We start from the raw sequence: 21023 nt of genomic DNA, 5'->3' as shown, positions 1-21023 counted from the left end.
TGGAAGGGAATTTTAAAGCACATCTAGTCAACCATTATGAATACATTTAAACTGAAGAGGAGCAAAAAGATAATTTTTATTCTTCCTAAAGGTTTCTGGAGTTTAGTTCACAGGTGTGATACTAGGAATTAATTTTATGGAAATTTTTTGAGTACTGAGAGTACTCAAAAGATGTTGGCAAGCTTACTTCATATAAGGCACTATTTATATAGCAGACAGAAGAAGAGAAAAGTGTCATGCTAAACAAAACCTGAAAATACAAAATGAAAGAACTGGGGTAAATAGGAAAGAAAGAAAACAAAGAGAGACCATAGTTTCATGCAAAGAGTGCATATATTTAAACCAAGATTGTGATGAGTCTACAAACAAACAGAGGAACTTTACACGATAGAGGGACTGATAAGGAGAGTGGATGTTAAGACAAGACAAGACAAAACCAGAAGACTGACAAATGTAGTGGCAGCAGCACAAAAAAAAAGTAAGGCACTAATTAATTATTTCAAAACCTAAAACCCAACAAATTTTCCTACCCACACAGTCAGGTTGAATTAAAATGTAACTAAGGTAGGTGTAGAATTTTTCAGCAAAAAATCAACAGCTTAAAGTTCCTAAAAAATGAAAGGTACGTCAGAAACTCAGGTAAGGGAAGTAGACTCATTCATTGAACTGTAAAGACCATAATTTTACAAGTTGTCAAAAGATAAGTTTATTGAATAACAGTTGTAAATCTAGGTTTTTTCATAAGAATCCTGCTGATGTTGAAGCACCTGGTAAAAAAATTCTGCAAAACTTGGTACCTTTTCCAGGACAGGAAAAAAAAAAGTCACTTTCAAAATGATGCTACGCTGGGCACTCTAGAAATGTATCCATTAAATCCAATTCTTCCATACTTTTAAGCTCCTAAATTAGATGTTAGCTGGAAGTTAGATGGATACATTTTTAACTTAACTGACCCACAGCAATATGAAAACCCTTATTTTTGGGAGGACAAGCAATTAGAGACTTAGAGACTAGTAATTACAGACAGAAAGCTCATCAAAGACTGAAAGTACGTACAGTAAATAGGAACAAAGGACTTCTGAGCACGGCTACATCTTTGATTCCAGTACTTCACACCACTCTGCCTACCTATCCTTCCTGTGTTCTGACTGTAATAAAGGATACAGGAGAGTGGGAAATGCTGTAAGTTTTCCTTAATTTTGTAATTAAGGTAATAATCTGAAAACTGAGCCTGTTACTGTTTGAAAATAAATGTTTTAAGGAACTTCAGTGGTTTTTCAGGCCTAGAGTTCTTTTTTTTATCTGGTAACACTGCTAGAACCTTAGCATAAATATGACTTGCCTGTTTATATCATAAAGTCTGTAAAATTTTATGTTGGTTTCTAAAAAGGACTTTTTCATAAAATTTACATGCTGCTTACTATCAAAAAAGTTATCTCCTTATCCCAGCAAGCACAAGACCCACAGCATAGAATAGTAACATAACAGGGTCAAAAATTAAGCACAGCTTTTGAGCTAAACATGAAATAGCTGGAAATAAAAGCAGGACTATGTAGACAGGAAAGAAATGTGTCTGAGCTCAGACTGGTAACAGTTTTACAAACAAGATTAGGCCAACTCATATAATTAGATAGTTCACTAAATGTCTAGATTTATCAGTACCTGGCTTCATACCATCTCATGATATTCAGGATTGCCTATCTCACCTCTTTTTAGCCCCTCTAGTTCCAAGGTGAGTTGTATTCCTCTCATTCCTAAAACTAATGTTGGAACAATATTTAGTCATATACCCAGTGGGTCCTGGGAAAATGGCTTTATGGAGGACTTTCTGAGCTCCCCTTCCTTAGCCTCCAGCAGAATGCACTATACCCATGTGCTGATGGGGGCTGTGTGGCAGGAACACCTTTTGACTGACCTGAGTAGATCACAGTTTTACAGCTGCTCTGCAGACCAGACAGATTTTACTGCTCAACCTTTACTGAGTAAATCCCAGCAAACCCCACCATCCAACACTTGAGCTGGACCTCTCTCAAGAGAACCAGGAATTGCATGGCACAGGAAACTCCGTGTGTTAAAAACCTCAGAACAGCATCAGGGTAACAGAACACACACAGAGATGTGTACCCACTCTATACTGATACCAGTGGCCCTCAGTACAAGTTAAAGGTGGCACAGCTGCCTCCTTTGGCTTGGATACTGGGAAAAATGTATTCCTGAAAGAGTTGTCGAGCAATGGAGCAGGCTGCCCAGGGAAGGGGTGGAGTCACCGTTCCCGCAGGTGTTTAAAGGACATGTGCTGTGGGACTCAGGAACAAGGTTTAGTAGTGGACTTCGCAGTTCTAGCAGTTGGACTTGATCCAACCAAAAACTGTCCATGATTCTATAATCTTAAATATATTCTCTCTTGTAGTCATCAAAAGCATATGGATATGATTTTATTGTTTTCAGCTATGATTATTTTTAACTAGTATTATCTTTTCTCTTAGAGGAGGAGACATACTCCTTGACATGACAACTTTTTTTCTCAAATAGGCTCAATTCCAATACTTAATGAAACAGATTATCTGCTATCTCCTGTTCTGCCTTAAACATTCATGTTTCAGACCTTTGGCAGTGTTATTATTCCATCAAGAAATTTTACAGAATATACCAACCACAAATGTCTGTGAAAAAAATTAAATTAACACTTTTGACATTTATTAAAAACATTGCCTTTATGCTATTTGAATAATTTTATAAAAACAATAAGGACATTCAGACACTGATTTTTTCCCCTGTTAATAATTTTTTTATATTAGATATGCATTATGAATAATATTTGTATCTCTTAGATTATTTTTCATCAGAAAAATTGCAAAATTCATAATAAATTATAAATAAGAAATATTTCTACTGAACACGGACAAGTAAATTTAAACATTAGTACCTGAAACAACACCAATTCCATCATCACAGTCATAATCAGAGACTTCACTGTCACTGATTCTTTTGGATCCTGAAAAAGGAAAAGACATGTATCATTTTCCTTCCTCTAAGTTAAAACTACCCTCTGTCAATAAGAGTTAAATTAATGTATGGATTTCATACTAGGCCATAAAGCTTTAATACCAGCAAATAAAGGTAATTTTTCATGTCATAATTATTGCACATGTATGACTGCACCAATTATTTCAGCTAAATCTTAAGTAATATAAAATGAAATGCATCTCCACACATTGTTTTCATGAAATTTTTTTATATACTTTATATTCATTCCATATACACAGATATTTGCATTCATTCCATACACAAACTGCCATCACACTGTTCATCTTCCAAGTTTTCATGTATAAAGCACCATCCCTCCCAAAAGTCTCTGAATAACAGAAAGATCATTAATAATAATAATATTATTAAATGCATGTAGTACTTTCTTTGCGTTCTTAATAAGGATTATCAGGAGAAAAGGCAGCTTCACACATACAGTGTGCCATGGAACACAATCAAACTATTAAATGTATACCTGCCAAAATAGCTACAGCTGAGTTGGCAAAAGCAGATTCCACTTCCACGATTAGAGCCAAATGTAGGTCACATGGGACAAGTAAATATGTCAGGTTTTGTTCAGCCTAAATTTACTTTGGTCTTCTGTGGCATCTTTTAAACAGTATTTGATTGTTGAAATCAGGGTTAAATGCTGGCATGTGACTGATAATTATTCATCTATTTCTTTTAAATGTGAAAAAGTTCCTGTTCCTCTTCCTGGTGTGTCTATTTTTAGTTTCTGGCTATCTAGAAAGGGCTATTTGGAAGGCAGGAACTTTAATTTTCACCACTCCTCCAATCACATGCAATATTTTTTTTTCTGCCTCAGGACAATTCTTCTGAAAAATGTAGACACAAAAATATCAGTAAAAAACTTGGAGTAAACCTGAAGAAGCCCAGGACAAAGTTTTAGTGCTCTGTCTGGGTGACTGGCACCGAAGGATGTCTATCCTCCTTTCCCAACAGAAAACTATAAGAACATCTACTAAGTGATTTTTGACAAAAATAAAGAGCTTTCAATTTAAAGAAACTTTAGAAATTATTTGAATTAGAAGAACTGCTGTCATCTTTTAGACTGTTGATATTTGTTTGCCTGCTCACTAGAGGATAGTGGAAGGTCTTTCTTTAGCAGAAAGAGTGTGCTTACAAGATCTGAGACTTCTCCTAAGCCATCCTGTTTACAACAAGTAATCAACTAATTGTAATCAACTCCACAAATCCACATAATTTCATTTTTAGCCACAGTATTCTCTTGTCCTCTGTAATATTCAATGTCAGTAAATTCTGCAGTTTGAGTATGCATTGTGTGAAATCAACTTCCCTGTATTTTGTTTCTATTATATTATTTTCAGACAATGCCCTCCAAGCTTTTGTATTCTGAAAGGCATGAATTAGCATTCTATGTTCTTCTATAGTAATCTCTTTGGCTTGCACTTTTTGAGCTGAAATATCATTCTTTGGTTCCTCTACACATGCAAACCATTCCATATTTCTGATTGTTCCTGCTGTATTTGTTTGTATATTTTCTATTTCTTGTGTGTCTTTTATGAGAAGTCAGAGGTGACTGCAGCAATTAAGATGTGTGTGTATGAATATAAAATAGAGACTGCAGACTGTTTCTTTGAGGATAAAAATTTCTCAGTTTAAAACTTATTCAACTAAAAAATGGTGTTAAGTGTGATATGTGCTAATTCTTAGAAAACAATATAGCCTGCCAATAAATTATGTAATTTCAATCAAGAAATTTTAATTGTGGTTATCTAATTGCATTAAAGGTTGATGCTATCCTCATGAATAGGATATTAAAATTAGTTCAGAGAAACTCATGCGATTCTCATATGGTATCTCAATTTATTATAAAATTTCAGATATAGCCATGCTACAATGAGTAGAGAAAAAGTATATCTTTGAATTCAAGAAGTAACAAGTAAATTATTTCTCTAAAGCAAAAAATTACCAGCAAGTTATGACAATTAGCACTCAAGAAAACCTAGAAGATGAGGGCAGAAATGAAGGACAAGGTTTCTACCTCCTCTGATTTTCTTAATTACAGTATTACAAAGGCCCAGTGTCTCCTTTTCCCCAAAGAAAGCATCCATTCCAGCTGTGATGCTGTCCCTGTTGCCTTTTTCAGGAGAACCTTCTAGTGGTGTAGTCATATGACAGTAAGCAAGAAGGATTAGTCTCCATTCTTCTTAGCCACTGATTCAAATCCAGGTCATTAAATGAGGACAATATTTGTGACCAAACACTAAGCAGGACAGCCCTACTAGCTGGCTGGGGTTTGGCTGGGAGCTGAAAGGTAAAAGCCCCCAAAGGGAGTGCAAAGCAGTGGGATTCTGTCTTTTGGTGACCCTGGCACTGATCTGGCAGTGGGTCTGTGGCTGCTGTGCAGGGATGCCAATAGTGTTACTCAGGCCCTATCAGAGAGAACATTGTGGAATGAGGGGAGTTGAGTTTGCTGATGCTCATCACATGGATGCTTGGAAAGGTTTTCATTACAAAAGAGGTAAAAAGGCTCCATCAACTATGATTTGAATAGATGTCATTTACTCATCAACTAATTCATTCTTATGAATGAATCTAATTAATTACAAATGAGGTTGCTTTTTATTTATGTTTATATTTACAGCTAAGTACATCTGCTTTAACATATTTTTAGAATATTATATTCTGTATTCAGGAGGAGATTATTTGCATCTTTGAGGATGAAAATAGTCAGCTGTTGTCACAGTGGGCTCTAGACTTCCCAGCTGTGTAGCTAAAATTATATATTGTTGTAGTCACAGGATACATCTGGCAGAAAAGAGAGATTAAGAAGCTTCAAGAGACCACAGGTATAAAAGACAGGGTTCTCTCTCTCTCTCTTCTCAAGCATAGCTACCTGTTCCAGAATCTCCTAATACCTCAGCTCTACAACATCTTCCAGGATCTGAAAGAGCTGAGCTTCAGAGAAGAACCAGGGAAAGAGAAAATGAACCGGCCAGGATTGAGACCTGCCCAAAGGATGGGGGCAGAAAAAGAAAAAAAGCAAGGAAAGAATTGAGACCTGCCCAAAGGATGGGAGCAGAAAAAGAAAACAAGCAAGGAAAGAATCAGATTTCAGTGATTTCTCAAATGTCTTTGCCATTGCAAAGAGGAGAGTCTCTTGTAATACCTGATATCCTTAAATATGAAAGCTTGATCTGAAAGATGAGATATGAAGCTTGATCAGCTCAGATCATCTATTCTATCGCCTCAAGCTGCTACAAGCCAGCTCTAACTACAGCAGACTTAAACCAATTGAAAACAAAAATAATCATGTTAAAGCAATATTTTTCATTTCCTTACAAATGTAAATTTAAATGATGGTAAAGAAGTCAGAAGACATTCTAAGGATAATTAATTACTCGGTTTTTTCTTTGGCAATCAATGTTTTCAGGAAGGATGGAGGAAGGAAAGCAATGCTATGTCAATCAAATGTGCAGTGTCAAGAACTACTGCCTGGAATATATAACTTCTGCAAAGGAATCATATTATAAATATATAAAACGTCTTCCATTAACTTCAGAAATGGAACAAACTAGAAAGTGCACAGGTCAAAAGCTTTTACTGAACCAAGTATTTGAAATGTCAATATAATTGCTGGCAGATTAGTTTAATATTTCTTGGATTTTTTGCAAGAGTAATTTTATCTGCTGTACATTTTAGATGGTAATTTTCTTTTTAACTTATTGAAAGGTGAAGATTTAGGCATGTGTCCCACCCTAGCCATGTCTTTTCAAAGTACAGTAATTTCACGAATACAAGCCGCAGCAAGAAGACTAAAATTTTGGTGGAAACCCGGAAATGCTGCCAATATTCCGGTGCGGCTAATCTATGGACAAAAATGTGATATCTGCCCTTACCTAGTATCATGCTGGTCCAGTCCCGAGCCAAAACAGTCTGAAATCCATGGTTTCCCGTTGTTCCGACGATGAACCAATCAGAGAACAGCTTATTGCCTGCCTGTGGATGGCGGCGTTACTGAGGGGCGGGGGTTGTTATCGGGGTGAGTTACCTCGGCAGTTCGATAAAAGTGTGTGATATTTCTCTGTACTTTTTAAAGTGTTTTCAGTCTTGTGCGGCTACGGGGCTGGCTGGGCTCGCAGGGAGAGGGCTGGGGGAGCCTCCCTCCCCGCAGGGAGAGGGCTACAACGGCCGCTCCCCCTGCGGGCTGCGAGGGCTACAACGGCCGCTCCCCCCGCAGGCCGCAAGGGCTACAACGGCCGCTCCTGTGCCAGCACGGAGATGTGGCTCCGCTCGGAGCTCAGCTGCCTGCCCGCGCGGCTGAGCGGCTGTTTAAAGGCAACGCGGATCCATTGGGAATGCTCGCAAAATGACCACACTATTGTTCCTGTCTTTTTCGGCTTGTAAATAAAGGGTGTGCCTTTTTTCACTTGGAAACAATGTTTCCGAGGTCGGCAGTAAGCCAGTAAGCCCCGGCGATCCCGCGATTGTGTTACTAAATGACGACTTTGTGAAAGTTCGCAGCGAACTAAAGTGCGGCTAATATTCCGGGTGCGGCTTATCTATTGACAAAGACATCAATGTTGCCAACACACCGGATATGCGGCTTATACTCCGTGCAGCTTGTATTCGTGAATTTATTGTACTACTTTATTAAGTAATTTGGACCACTGATTACAAAAAAGAGAAAGAGGAATTAATATTTTTATCTGGAAAATGTGACATTGAAGCCTCTCATAAATTATTGCAAATTAATTTTGTGAATGAACCTGTTATTTAGTATTTAGTTAATATCTTAAACTCTTTGACATATATATTATAAAATATAGTCCTAAAATAAGAGCAAGCAGTTTTAATCTATTCTTACATAAATTCAGAATTCAGTAAAAATTTTATATTCCAGGATGCTTTATTCATTAAATGAAGGCATTTGTGCCAATGGTTTGCCTGTATTTAACTTTTTCTTTGATGCTATTCCACTAGTATGTAGTTTATTTATAGAGCTTTATTGAAGGTATTATTCCCCTTTTGTCTGATAACTGGGTAGTAATAGATGGTAAATACAGATTTTCAATTCCCTTCCACCCAGATTAACAATTATTACAGTTTGGGGCTGAAGGCAAAATAGACCCCATGCTACTGTAACCCTCAAAAATGCCTCAATTCAGCATAACTCCAGCTCAGTGAAATCAAAATATATATTTTTATTCCATTTAGCAAGTTTGCGTCTAACAGCCTTAAATGATCAATAAGACTTTTCAGGGGACAGCTTACAGGAGAGTTCACACTGGGGGCAGTGGAAAACCTCCCCATCAGAACTTGTCAAAGTCCAGCATCGTCCTGCCCTTCCACAGCTCCCCACTGCTTCCCTGCAATGCTGCTCAGGCCATCGCCTCTCCCAGCCTGACAGCTCTGAGAGAACATGTGCACAGCAGAACTGCAAGTTCAGAGAACCTGCACTGGAGCTTCTATTGCAGGGCTGGGGAAAAACCCCACCACATAAAAACCATTAGGACCAATATTCTCAATTTCTATTTAGCAAGTACCCTCTATTTAATTTTTTTTATTATTTGCACTTTTACTTTCTATTACGGAGAAAAGGAATTTATAGTACAGTAGTTTCTTAGTATAAAAACATTTCCATTTCTCATTCTCGGGGATTAAATAATGTAAAGAAAAAAATGAGGTGTTTAATTCAATTTCATGGATGAAGCAGTTACTTTTTTGTAAACTTTCCACGGGATACAGTGTTGGTGGCCATGGAAAACTTTAACCACTTCTAAATAAAAATAATATGGGGACGATTGAAAAAATGTTCATAGAATATTCTTTGGTTTTCCCAAGCCTGTCAATGTTTAAAAAGTGTTTGGACAATGTATTTAATAACATGCTTTAGTTTTTGGTCAGCATCAAATGGTTGGGCTCTTGGACTAGATGATTGTGGCAGGTCCTTGCCAACCGGAATATTCTCTTCTATTTCACCAGAATCACATTTCCCTCTGTAACAACATTCTAAATAATTGGACCTCTCCCAGATGAATGAAAGTATGTGTAAATATAAATATTTTCTTACAAAGCAACCAAAATCTGTGGAGGGTTCCAAAAAACTTTCTGCCTTTCACATGACACTGAAATTGGCACACAACTTTTCTTCACTCTCTTATTCATATACAGAGGAAATAATGTCAAATACCTTCTGTGTCTCATATATTCCCCATAGACATTTCTGATAGACCTTAAGAGAAGACTAACACAGCAGGTTCAAAGCTCTACTAAAGTATGACCAACCAACATAGTTATCTAAATAAACTAGGACAGTGGATAGAATGAGAAATAAAATTACTGTGAGTCAGCCTAAATATAGAAGAAAGTGCCAAATTTATGGCTCGGGAATCCTGTGCTTTTCTTGTGGAGAAAGAGAAAGGGAAAAAAAAGGGAAAAGAAAGCAGACCAAGCTCCCAATCCTGTCCCTCACATTGCAGGAAGCTTTTACAAGGTTTTGTGGACTCCTTGGGGCAACAAAGGGCAGTGAAGCATGCTTGCAGTTCCTTCCCTGGAGCTCACAGAAGGCCTTCACAACCACTTAAAGTCACTTAGCATTGCCTGTATTTCTGCTCTGTTCAAAACCAACATATAAGCAACCCCTAAAGAGTCTCATAACTACTGCTTTAAGAATTTATTCTCTGATATTCATCCAACCTGTGCCTGAGGGTTCTTAGTGTGAGCTAATTTCTCCTGCAGTCCTGCTGTCTCCTGTCAATCTGTCACTTTATCATCCTGCACATAAGAGTGGGGTTTAGAGGCTTTTGACCAATTTCATCTACACTGACAGAGCCCAAACATCAAATTCTATTCACTTCCTACAGATCTTAGAAAATGGTTAGAATAGGACAAATGAGAAAGACAAAAGAGAAAGATACAACTTCAGGATAGAAGAGAGAGATACAAATTGGAAGTCCTTGATCAAAAAAAACTTTATCCAGCTAAAAATTTGAGTCTGATCCACGAGCAAGTCCAGAGATGCCAAACCAAACTTGGCCTCTCCCCATGCGAAGATATCATAAAACATGAGAAGAATGTGGGATTATTTCAGGAGAGAAAGGAGTAGAAGAAATATGGGAGACTGACATTAGATGTAATGGAAAATGGATTTTATAAGTACTACCTTCAAGAAAGCTCTGCTGTAAGGGAGTTTTGTTTCTCTGCACCACAGTATGGATCTATTTTCATAACAATGTGAGTTTCAGTTTTTAAACATAATTAAAAGATAATTAGTTGAAACTATTCTCAGAGAGATTCCAATAATTAAAACTGAAAAAACTGAAAAAAATCCCAAATGAAATGCACTACACAATTTCAGTTGGTAAAAACTGTATGTTATTAATTTACTTATATTTAATTAAGGCAAATTCCTCAGATAGAGCTGGATTTGTAATGGGGGAATTATATCAAAAAGAAACTGTAAAAATATATACCAGTGTAAATACTGATTTTGCCAGTACTTCACTTACCCCATGTCTGTATTCTAAAAATACTTACACTAGTTCTCAAACAGCTGTAATATAATAGCATTCCTTTTAATCCAGTTTAAGCAAAATAGCATTTTCCTAGTATAGTTAATAATGCTCACTACAGTTTTCCTACTATAGCTCTACCTAAAATAAAGGCAAGCAAAGCAAGTGTAGTGTTACAATATTGCTCCAATATCAATACTGAGACAGTAAGAATAGAGAAAGGAAGCCAACAAAAGACCTATCACTGAAAAGCAGACAAGAAAAGCCAAAGAACTTTTAAGCATTTTGATATCTGCACAATAAGTAGCAAAAGCACACCAATAAAATATCAAATAAAATTTTGCACATATATGGAAGCAATAAGCATTTCTAGCATGCTAAAAATTTACCTGAATTATATGAATATAAGCCTTTATCTGGAAAACAAATATTGAAATGAAGTAGCGTCAGGGGAAAATACATGAATCAACACATGTAACAGGGATGATTAGAACCTTAAACTTTTTTATAATTGCTACCAGAGATGGAAGAATTTGATACTGTAGACCACACTCCTTCAAAATAATAAAACTCAAGCAGCTAAGAGAAATTAAACATAAAAATGCCAATCACTTCTGGATTAACAGTTATACACAATAGCCCAGAGATCTAGCAGAGCATTTTCAGTAATTTCAAATTCTGAAATACAGTTGCACACTTTTACTAGAAATGTTTAACTTTTTAAGGGCAAAATGCATATTCAGCATACAATATGAGCTGTTACCCTTAAAAATATTGCACGCTTCTGTTGGCACTGCAGCACTAACAGAATTTTCCCAAGATGTAGTTTGGAACCCTGCTTTAAGTTTAACAGACTCTAAAGTGATGTGCCAGTCAATCTGCTCCCTCCTGCTAGGCCTTGATTTGGTAAATATGCACCTAAATGAGAACCTTAATTACATACTGTTGTTGCAATTGAATTTTAGAATCCTGATATGAGCTCAATGATTAAATACTTGCAATACATGATTTATTGTTTGCATTCCTTAAGTCTGACTGATTTATGTATTTTAGCTTTCCATACAATCATATCAGTTTTTCTAAACTGAGCGAAATAATAGTATGTGAATATCTGGACAATTCTGGAAGCATGAAATGTTAATTGAATGTTTAGATTTTGAAAATATGACTTCCATAAGATGTCATAATACATAGAAGTCAGGGAGTCAAAATAACATTAATAATATCTTGTCATTAGCAAGATTTTCTGATTTGTTTTTAGTCCTTGTAGTTGAAAAGCTCACAGACACCATATTAAACAGAAAAGAATGGCAGTCTGTAAGTAAATAATGGATCTCAGATGATATGATATGACAGTATTAGAGAAAATTCCAATTTCTTGCCAAATGGTGCTGTTAATGGATTCACTGGATGACTAAGTGCCTTCTGGCAAGTCACCCTTTTTCTGTTGTCCAGGTACTAACTATTTTAATATGTGGATCATATTACTAAATCATCTCCTACTTGTAGTTTCTAACTCTACATTTTCAACTTTGGCTTCTTGATAAATGTAATACATTTTTATGTCCCAGACCCATTAGGCAATATAATTTCAAAGTGAATTATAGAGTTTTTTTCAGCATCGCTTAAAACCTTTTAGCTGTGATTTATTGTGTAACTTCTTTAATATCTGTGGTCCTTAATACTAATCTCTTCTGGTTATGAATTTCATTTAAAAAATGACAATCATTTGGCTATAAAATTATGAAAAATGCAGTTTAGAAACTTTGCCTAATTTACCCTGACAACATCAGGTGTTACCTGAACACCAAAGGTGGAAGCGTGCCACATGCTCACTAAAAATATTAACAGTCTGAAATTATTCATATAGTTCAAAATTATGGGCTTTCTGAATTTAAATGCTGGATAGGTCTTTAAAAGGGTAGAGCTTCTTGAAGAGCACGAGAATATAAAGTTAGTGAGATTATAATGGGATCAAGGACTAAGAAAGCAATGTTTGTTTCTATACGGTGACAGCACAGAAAGAAAGAAATCAGAAAAGTATTAAAACCATCTGAAAACTTCATTACACAACAGAAGAATAGTTTAATAACATGATTTTATCAAGTAACCAGGGAAATAAAGTAATTCTCTTAAACTGCTTCAAAACAGGTTTTTATGTATTTTTGTAGCTTGCTTACAATTTAGTAAATTAATTAATTTAGTAAATTTATTAGAAAAAGAAAAATCTTTTGATAGTTTAAGGCCTTTTTAGACATCCCTGTATCATGTTAAATACCTTTTAATTAAAGTATTTAATAAACCATAGATGTACAATAAAATATAATAAATAAATAATAGATGTACAAGAAATATAATACTGGTCTACATATCTATATTCTCTGAACAAAATACCAATGCATGCAAACAAAGATAACATGCCCAAGGCCTGTGCTCCATTAAAAGAAAGAGAAAAACTACAGAAAAAAGCATGAAAGAGAAAATTAATTGCTGTTTTTTCTCTTTAGGGTAAAATTCATATAATAAATTAATCATGGCCTGTGCCACTGACCATAAAATGCTCCATATTATAATTTAGGAAAAAATTCACTGATGCATGTTTCCATTAAGTACAATTCACTTACCTACAAGTGAACAGCATTTTTATAATTTCCTCAAGTAAGGTTCAGTGACATTCATTGAAAATTATTACCAAACTTACAACAAACTAACAGGAAATTGCTGAGACAGCAAGATCCTGATTCTGCAGTAAAATGAGCCTCTACAGAGCTCCAAGGAAGTGAATAATTTTCAGCGGAAGAAGATTGGCCATCATTTCACAAGGGCTTATATTTCACAGATTAAAGTTTCAGATACATTTGTAATTAATTATTGTTAAACTTTAATGATATTGGTACTACAAACTGTATATCCTGATGTTCTACAATATAGACTTGACACCTTTACCATTTAAATAATTGAAGAGAGGGATTAAATTAACAGTTATGACATTCCTCCTTGATCTAATGGTAGAGTTACAGAACTCCAAAAAATAAAATTTGTCAGCACCCAGCAATGACAAGTCTAAAAATGTCAAAAATTAATTAGTAATGAGAGTCTTTATTTTTTAATTCAGCCTATCAGTTTGATTTTTTTCTAGGCAGATTTAATGATTTTTATTGTGTTAAGGTCTCAGCATTGATGCAGAAAATACAGTCTGATGGAAAAATGCACAAAGGAAAAAGCTGAAAAGATGACAAAACTTTTCATCCTACTCAAAACAATTTGTTTACACATCATGGATTTTCTTTATTCCCACCCCAAAAAATTAATAAAATTTAGAAAAATAAATGTTAGTTTTTTGCAGATTATATGCAGATTTTTTTATACCATAACTATAGTGAAATCTGGGGACAGAGTTTAAGTTCTCATTACTGTATTTTCTCTCTCTCCAGAATTTTTATGGGTTTGGAGAATCAGGAAATTCAGTGAATGGAGTCATTGAATTTCATTCTAAAAGTAATGAAAGTAAAATTCCCTTTACAAGAAAACTACTTCAAAGTATCTTTATTTACATTTATAGTTATTTTCATTGATTTTTCCTTGTTTTCAGATCTTGGAAAAAAATTTTTTTGGACTTCTACATGTTGATTTTCAAACACTGTAATTTGTAAAATCTTTGAGATCTTGCTCTCAGCAGAGTTTATCTCCCATAGATTTATTACTTTTCCCTTACTGAGGACGCTCAAAATATACAATTTTTATTTTTCAAACAATATTGTGAATTCTCACATTATTTAAAAACTGCTAAGACCTGCTGCTGTACAGGTCTATGCTGCAACAAGAGAACTGAAAATCTCTGGGTTTACTATCTGGGTTTTATATTCACATTTCTTCTCATTTGCAAACTTAGCTGTTCCCTGCACTGTACACTGCACTCTCTGTGGGCTGCAGATCAATAATTCAGTCAGCTCAGTTTTAAAGCTGAAGAATCTGACTTAGAAAAGTAGTGCCACTTTTTAATCCTAAATATTTGGGAAGTCTTAAAACACTTGGAGTAAAACAAAATCTGCTTCTAAAACAAATTCAGCATCAATATAAAACTAAAAAAAGCATTGCTCTCCAAAATAAAAAATAACCCCATTATTCTTTCTCAATTCAACAATATCAGCTCATACCGCACAAATGCTCATATTACATGGATGTAACTGTAAAAAATGGAATAAAAATGTGCCATATCCAATTTGATTTCTATCTCTGTATTCTGGGCTCATGGAGAAGAACTAATTTTAGACACACAATCCTATGGCATAAACTTTGCTTGATTTCTGTACCATTTCTCAACAAATAGAAATACTAACAATAACTTCCCTACCAGTGATCCTAACAACCATGAAAACAGCAGCCAAAGCACATTCAATTTTGTATGGATTCTCCAATAAGATTCTTAGCTAATATGAGATGGAAAAGTAACCTACCAACAATAGGAATTCCTAAATATTCTCTAAAATTATTTTAAATTTTCTGGTTGCATTTTTTTTCAGGGGCAGTATAACAAAACTTCAGTTTGGCTGTAATTCTAGTTAACGTTGTCTGGAATTCTGGGTGTATCGCTGATTTTATGGTAAATGTTAGAGAAAATGAGGTGATTTTTAAAATTCACTTTGAAAGTTGAGCACAATAAATAAATAGACCTACTCATTACCCCATATTTGACTTAAGAAAAAGCTTAAAATATACTCATTGGATCAGGCTATGAAAATCTGAAATATAATTAGCTGAAAGAGCTAGTAAGTCATAATCCTATGTTCTATATTAGTTCCAGTTTCTAAGTAGGTATCTGTCAAAAATCACAAAGGAGGAAATAAAGGAATGATTCTTCATCACTAGAAGTTAATGGAATGTATGGATCAGAGGACTGGGATAGAGAAGGTGGACAGCTGACTTAGATCAGTCTGTACCACAACACACTGCCCACTCAAAGATATTGAGAGATAAATATATGTAGAAACTAAGCTACTGTCTCTGAAAGCTGGTTCCTAAAAAAAACAGCATATGGGGCTCTGTGGGAAGCTTGCACTTTGCTACTGGCAATCTGTAAATACAACTTCTCTCTTCAGGGCTGACAGTCTGCTCTTCTTCAGGAACACTGCAATCCAGTGATATTAAAAAGAGAATAGAAGTGGTAAGTGTAGGTGGTTCTTTTAAACTACCTATAGAGAGCAACGTTTAAGTATTGTCTTCAAATATATGTGTTTATCGCTACTCAGCAATCATAAAGATGAAAAAGCTGGGATGTCCAATGTGTATTTATACAAACAAAAAACAACCTTGTAATTCAAAAAATGTCTCCTGTCATTTCTCACAGTAACAATTTTTGGGCATATTCAACAAAGTCTTTCATATTGTACTCGCTAATTCTCTAGAGGCATTGCAGAAAAGAACAAAAGGTAGGAGGACTGAACTGCTCAGATTTTGCAGCCCCAAAAATTGAAATCAGCCTGCATAATAACAGCCCAGTTCTAAGAAGTACTTTGAAAAACATTGACAAACATGCTAGACAAGCCTTGTTCTAGAGATTTTTTTCACATTGTCATAATGTGCTGCTGGATAACATCTTCTGTTTCATCATATACATGAATGTTATAGAAAGATACAAAAACATCTTCAGACACAAGAAACTAATATATTTTCACTTCATATTCTTTTGACACCTCAAAAAAAAAAAAAAAGCAAACACCCTAGATTTCTATGCGTTATTAATACAGAATAAATATTTTACTTTGAGAAGGCAAACACTTTTAAGAGGTGCTGTCTGCCCTTTCACCAGTCCCTTGGTGATGACATTTACATTGGGAAGAGCATTTTTGGAAGCCATCTGGTGCAATGCCTGTTTCAGGCTTGGCCAACTTACACTGCATTGTTTACAGCCTCATCCAGTTGAGTACTGGCTCTCTCAGTAGGACATTGCATGACCTCTTTGGACATCAAGAAGTACTTTTATTTCCATTTCAGAGGTGTGACAGCAATAAAAGAAAAATTGTACTTTCCCATTGCTAAATGGATTCTGCAGCCATAGCTGAGCTCTGATCAGATGCTAAATTTCCAATTGTATATCTTCTCAGACCCCAGAAAGCAAGGATTATAATTCCAGGATACCTTGTTCTCCAAAAAAACTATCTGTTTAAAAATTATGATACACAAGGAATCAAGACGTGAATATATATCCCAGTTCCTATCTGCATACAGAAGGAAATAGGATAATTTAGTGTAGGAACATGTGAAATCTCCAGCGATAATAGTGAACATCTCAAATTGCTTATTTGATTGAAGTTGTTAGAACCTCAGGCTGAAAAACTAGTGCTCTGGGAACAACCAGGCCAAATCATTCATTGAAAAGCAAGACTTCTCTACCAGATCTTAGTATTTCACAAAACCAGAAGTTTTGCTAAGTTCTTTCCTCTATATTTACATACAAGCATGCAAAATTTTTCAGTTGAGCACATTATTAGTATTAGTATTTATTAGTTATTTTTTATTATTTATTAGTACATAGTAGTATTACTAGATTAAAAAAACTGAATGTCTGTCAAATTTTGAGTCAGTATCATCCAACAGATCTTTACTCAAACATCACTATAGTATGTTAAAAAATAAAACATAAATTTATTCTTAATGGCAGTTATTTACTGCACAGACAGAAATTCTGATAGATAAACAGGGTTTGTTTGCAGGACTGAATATTTCCTGAAAACCAGAATTTCACTCATTTCACATACAAAAAGTCCAACTGGTCTGCAAAAATAGTTGTTGTAGATGGAAACTTAACTTCTTAAAATGTGTTAAAAGATGGTATCAATCATATAAGAAGTATAATTTAAAAACTTTAGTTAAATAACTGTCATAACATATGAGTAAACTGAAGAGGACTGAATTGCAATAGAACTCGTTACCTTTTAACTATCACTTCTTTCCTCCTTTTGTGGACAAGTATAATCTTACAACTTCAAGGCTATGCAGTGTAAGTCTCTGTAAGTCTCTGATAGTGTGTCTACCTCAGAATATTATGATATGGAGCATTTTAATCCTTCTCACCATCAAGTGCACAGAAGCAAAACAAACTGCTTGAAATACTTGTATACAATGGGGTATCTAATAAAGATTCTACATAGAACAGATGAAATAGCCAAGCTAGTTTTCATGACTTCACACACAAGTTTTTGTGAGTTTGTGTGAAACATGCACACACACTCACATAAAATGACTCAAAGAAACTCCAAGTAAGTCTTAGAAATTTCATTTCAGTTGTTGAAATTCCTTTGTGTTGTTGGGAGGGGGTTTGTTTGGGTTTGGGTTTTCTTTGTTGTTTTTTGGTTTTGTTTTCTTTTGTTGGTTTTTTGTGGTGATGGTGAGTCTTTTGCGTTTTGGGGGTTTTAATAATTTGGTTGATTCATTTAGTTTGTTGGGGTTTTTTAATAAAACTGCCAACTGGTATTTTATAAAGTTTACTCAGTGAAGAAGAGCTTTAAATCACTGGCAGTACTGAACAGTTTAACTGGGGAAACCATGAAGTATTGAAAGGCCAGATTTACTGTCTTATTCTTATGTATCTATTTTTAATGTCATATTTTATATACTCTATTTTCAAAACATCTACTGATAACTACTATGGATTAAGTATAAAAAACTCCACAAAGTAGAATTTTTATAGAAATTCCATTTGTGAATCTAAGCACACAAAATAGTTTCAAAGCAAGGCAACAGGCCATGGCATTAATTTATCGACATATGATGTTATATACAGGTTACTTTAAGAAGCATAAGCTAAATAGAGAGGTTCTGCAAATTCACTTTTGCTTAAACAATGGAATTATGAACATAATACAAAAGAAAGAATTTCATGATAAAAAGAGCAAATTGCAAAATCCAAGGTAATTCACTCCAGCTGAGGATCTGAACTGAGTTGTCTTGTAAGAAAAAAAATGGTGCAATGCACAGTGGTTGTTATCATTTGTAGCATTTGTCAAACTCTTACCAGTAAGCACAAATTATATAATTCATAACAGCTACAAATCAACAAAAAAATTCTGTCAGCTTTCCATTTGCAAGAATTTAATAGATTTTATTTTGCACTAATTCAAATTAACTGTACACAGTGTGTAAAACTAATCACTAATATAACAATAGAATGAATATAACTATAACTAATAACCTACTTTGTAACCTCCGTGTGGGACTCTCGCCATGGAGCTGTCTGCGTGGCAAATATGGTGAGGGATGGGGAAGTGGCAATGAAGAGACATCATGTGTTTGAAGTTTGTACCAGTGAGGTTCATCATCTAGTAATGCTGTCTCTAACTCAATAAGAATCTAAAAAAGAAAGAATGGTTACAAATGGGGAAGCATTGCATAACAGAATATTTTAAAATATAAATTTTATTCTACAATTCTCTTATTGCTAAGGACTTTGAAGTTATATAAAAACTTTGCTTTAATATGAAAGAATGTCCTGTGCCTTTCAGAATGCTAAATATACCAAAAAACCTTTTACAAAACCCTTATTACCTTATGAGAGCCTTTACAGCATTCAAATAAGTTAATGAGCAACCTTCCAAAGTACTAGTAAAATGCAACTATGGATAATATGGATTTTAATGAACAATTAGAAATTGAGAAACCACATTCATGCTGTTACTAAAAGAGAAAATACATAGAAAGAATCTCATATCAGGATATGTGCGAGATCGCTATTTACTATTAAGTGAAAGAAAAAATAGAGCCATTAAAATCAGCTTTGCTTTGCACAGTTAGTAATTTTTTCAAAAATATAGTATCTATACATGCATATGTGAGCAACTGTATTTCTATAGCAACTACCAATACTTGTATACCTCTCCTAAAAATTCACTTTCTTCCTCTCGAACTCGTGCTTGGTCCCAGAGAGTGATTTCTAACATTCGTTCTCTAAACTCTCTCCGATGAACTGGAGAATAAATAAATGTCTGATTCCACTTAGGTTCCAATGTTTTCTTTACTGTTTTTGTTCTTCTTTTATTTTTATCACTGAAAAAAACAGTTAAATATTAAATATGTTCAAAATACCATTAAACTGCATTTAGTAAATAATGGAAAATAGGAAATATTAAATCAGCAGTTCAGCTTGTAGGATCATGGGTACTATAAATTACAGTAATAATTATTACTATAATTATACATTACTATAATTTCCTTTATTAGAAAGTCAGTACATATACTGAGGATAATTCATAAGTTAATATTAAAAGCTAAGGTTAGGTGATTTCAAGTTTATGTGCCAATTCCAATTTTAATATATTCCCCAAAAACCACAAGTCTTTTCATACGATTTTGGGTGTATTTTCTTTTAGTTCGGAAGCAGTATTTTATAAAGCAAAATGTACTTCCATAACTGGAATTTCCACAAGACACAGTCTGACAACAGACAACACCAGGCAGAGCAAACACCTGCATTTCAGGAAAATGAGCCAGCTGGTTCACTCAAGTTCCAGTCCTAGAGTGGCTCACTCTGACTGCAGAGCAGGAAGGAGCAGCAGGCTCACATGAAGGAATGGTCAGGGAGCTGGGGGCAGTGCAGGGTTTTCCTCACTAAGGGCTCCTTATCTACCTGGGGAACCAGAAGCCCCAAAAATGAGTTACATGTTCTTTTCCAGCAACACTGCAACAAACGGCGCTCTCAAAACAGCTTCCCAAATCCTTTGGTGACTCCAATAAACCAGCCAGGCTGAAGGGGCACCTTCCCTACGAGGTGAGGTCTCCAGGCAAGGTTACCCTGGCAGCCTTGGCTCTGCCTCCAGGGTGCTGTTGAAAGCAATGTCTTTTGCAGAATATTTCTACTTGAAAGAATTAATATTTTCTGATTGAAACTATTTTTGCTGGAAAACACCCACACTCCTCCTACTGAAAATCCTGACAAGAGTCCCCATAACAATGCTTATTTTAAACCTCCTGATTGCTGCATTATGCAGCTGCAATACTAATTTATGAGGATTTTTTAATAGATAATGCAGACACAATCCATTTGTTAATACTTGCAATTGCAATAAAGTCATTGTATTTCTGAACTGTTACTTGGAAGTTGGATCAAAAAATTACCTAAGAAAAAATATTTTTAGACACACTGTTAAAAACATGTAAATTATTTCTAGCATGCTAAAAATTTGTTTACCCTTGTGAACTGAAATGGTACATTGTACAACATTTTTCAATGAAGTTTCTTTAATCAAAGAAAATTCAGCATCTTCATCTAATTAAATGCTTGACTCTACTGTATTTTACCTCTAGCATGCTTCTTTCTACTACACAAGAAATGTACTGTTGCTTACTTAGCTTTTAAATCTAAGGAAAGAAAAATTAATTTCCACATCAGAAAAAAACCCACAATTCTACAAGACACACTGCTGGTCATAAACACATAAAACAACTAAAGAAAAGCGATGAATACTTCCCATAAATTGGGAAAAAATATAGATTAATAAAATT

At 34.9% G+C, this 21023-nt stretch overlaps 1 protein-coding gene across 1 annotated transcript in view; it reads right to left on the bottom strand.

Moving 5' to 3' along the window:
- RIMS2 (regulating synaptic membrane exocytosis 2) overlaps window positions 1-21023 on the bottom strand; it is a 387858-nt gene that overhangs the window by 99702 nt on the left and 267133 nt on the right. The window contains exons 16-19 of the mRNA XM_033063078.1: window positions 19397-19568; window positions 18722-18875; window positions 10916-10942; window positions 2927-2995 (exon numbers count right to left, since the gene is read on the bottom strand). Coding sequence (XP_032918969.1) covers window positions 2927-2995; window positions 10916-10942; window positions 18722-18875; window positions 19397-19568 — 422 coding nt within the window. The remainder of the gene's footprint in view (window positions 1-2926; window positions 2996-10915; window positions 10943-18721; window positions 18876-19396; window positions 19569-21023) is intronic.

Source organism: Catharus ustulatus, chromosome 1, assembly GCF_009819885.2.
Source record: "Catharus ustulatus isolate bCatUst1 chromosome 1, bCatUst1.pri.v2, whole genome shotgun sequence".
Lineage (NCBI taxonomy): Eukaryota > Metazoa > Chordata > Aves > Passeriformes > Turdidae > Catharus > Catharus ustulatus.
Note: the sequence above shows the minus strand (reverse complement) of the source record. Positions and strands in the feature narration are given on the sequence as shown.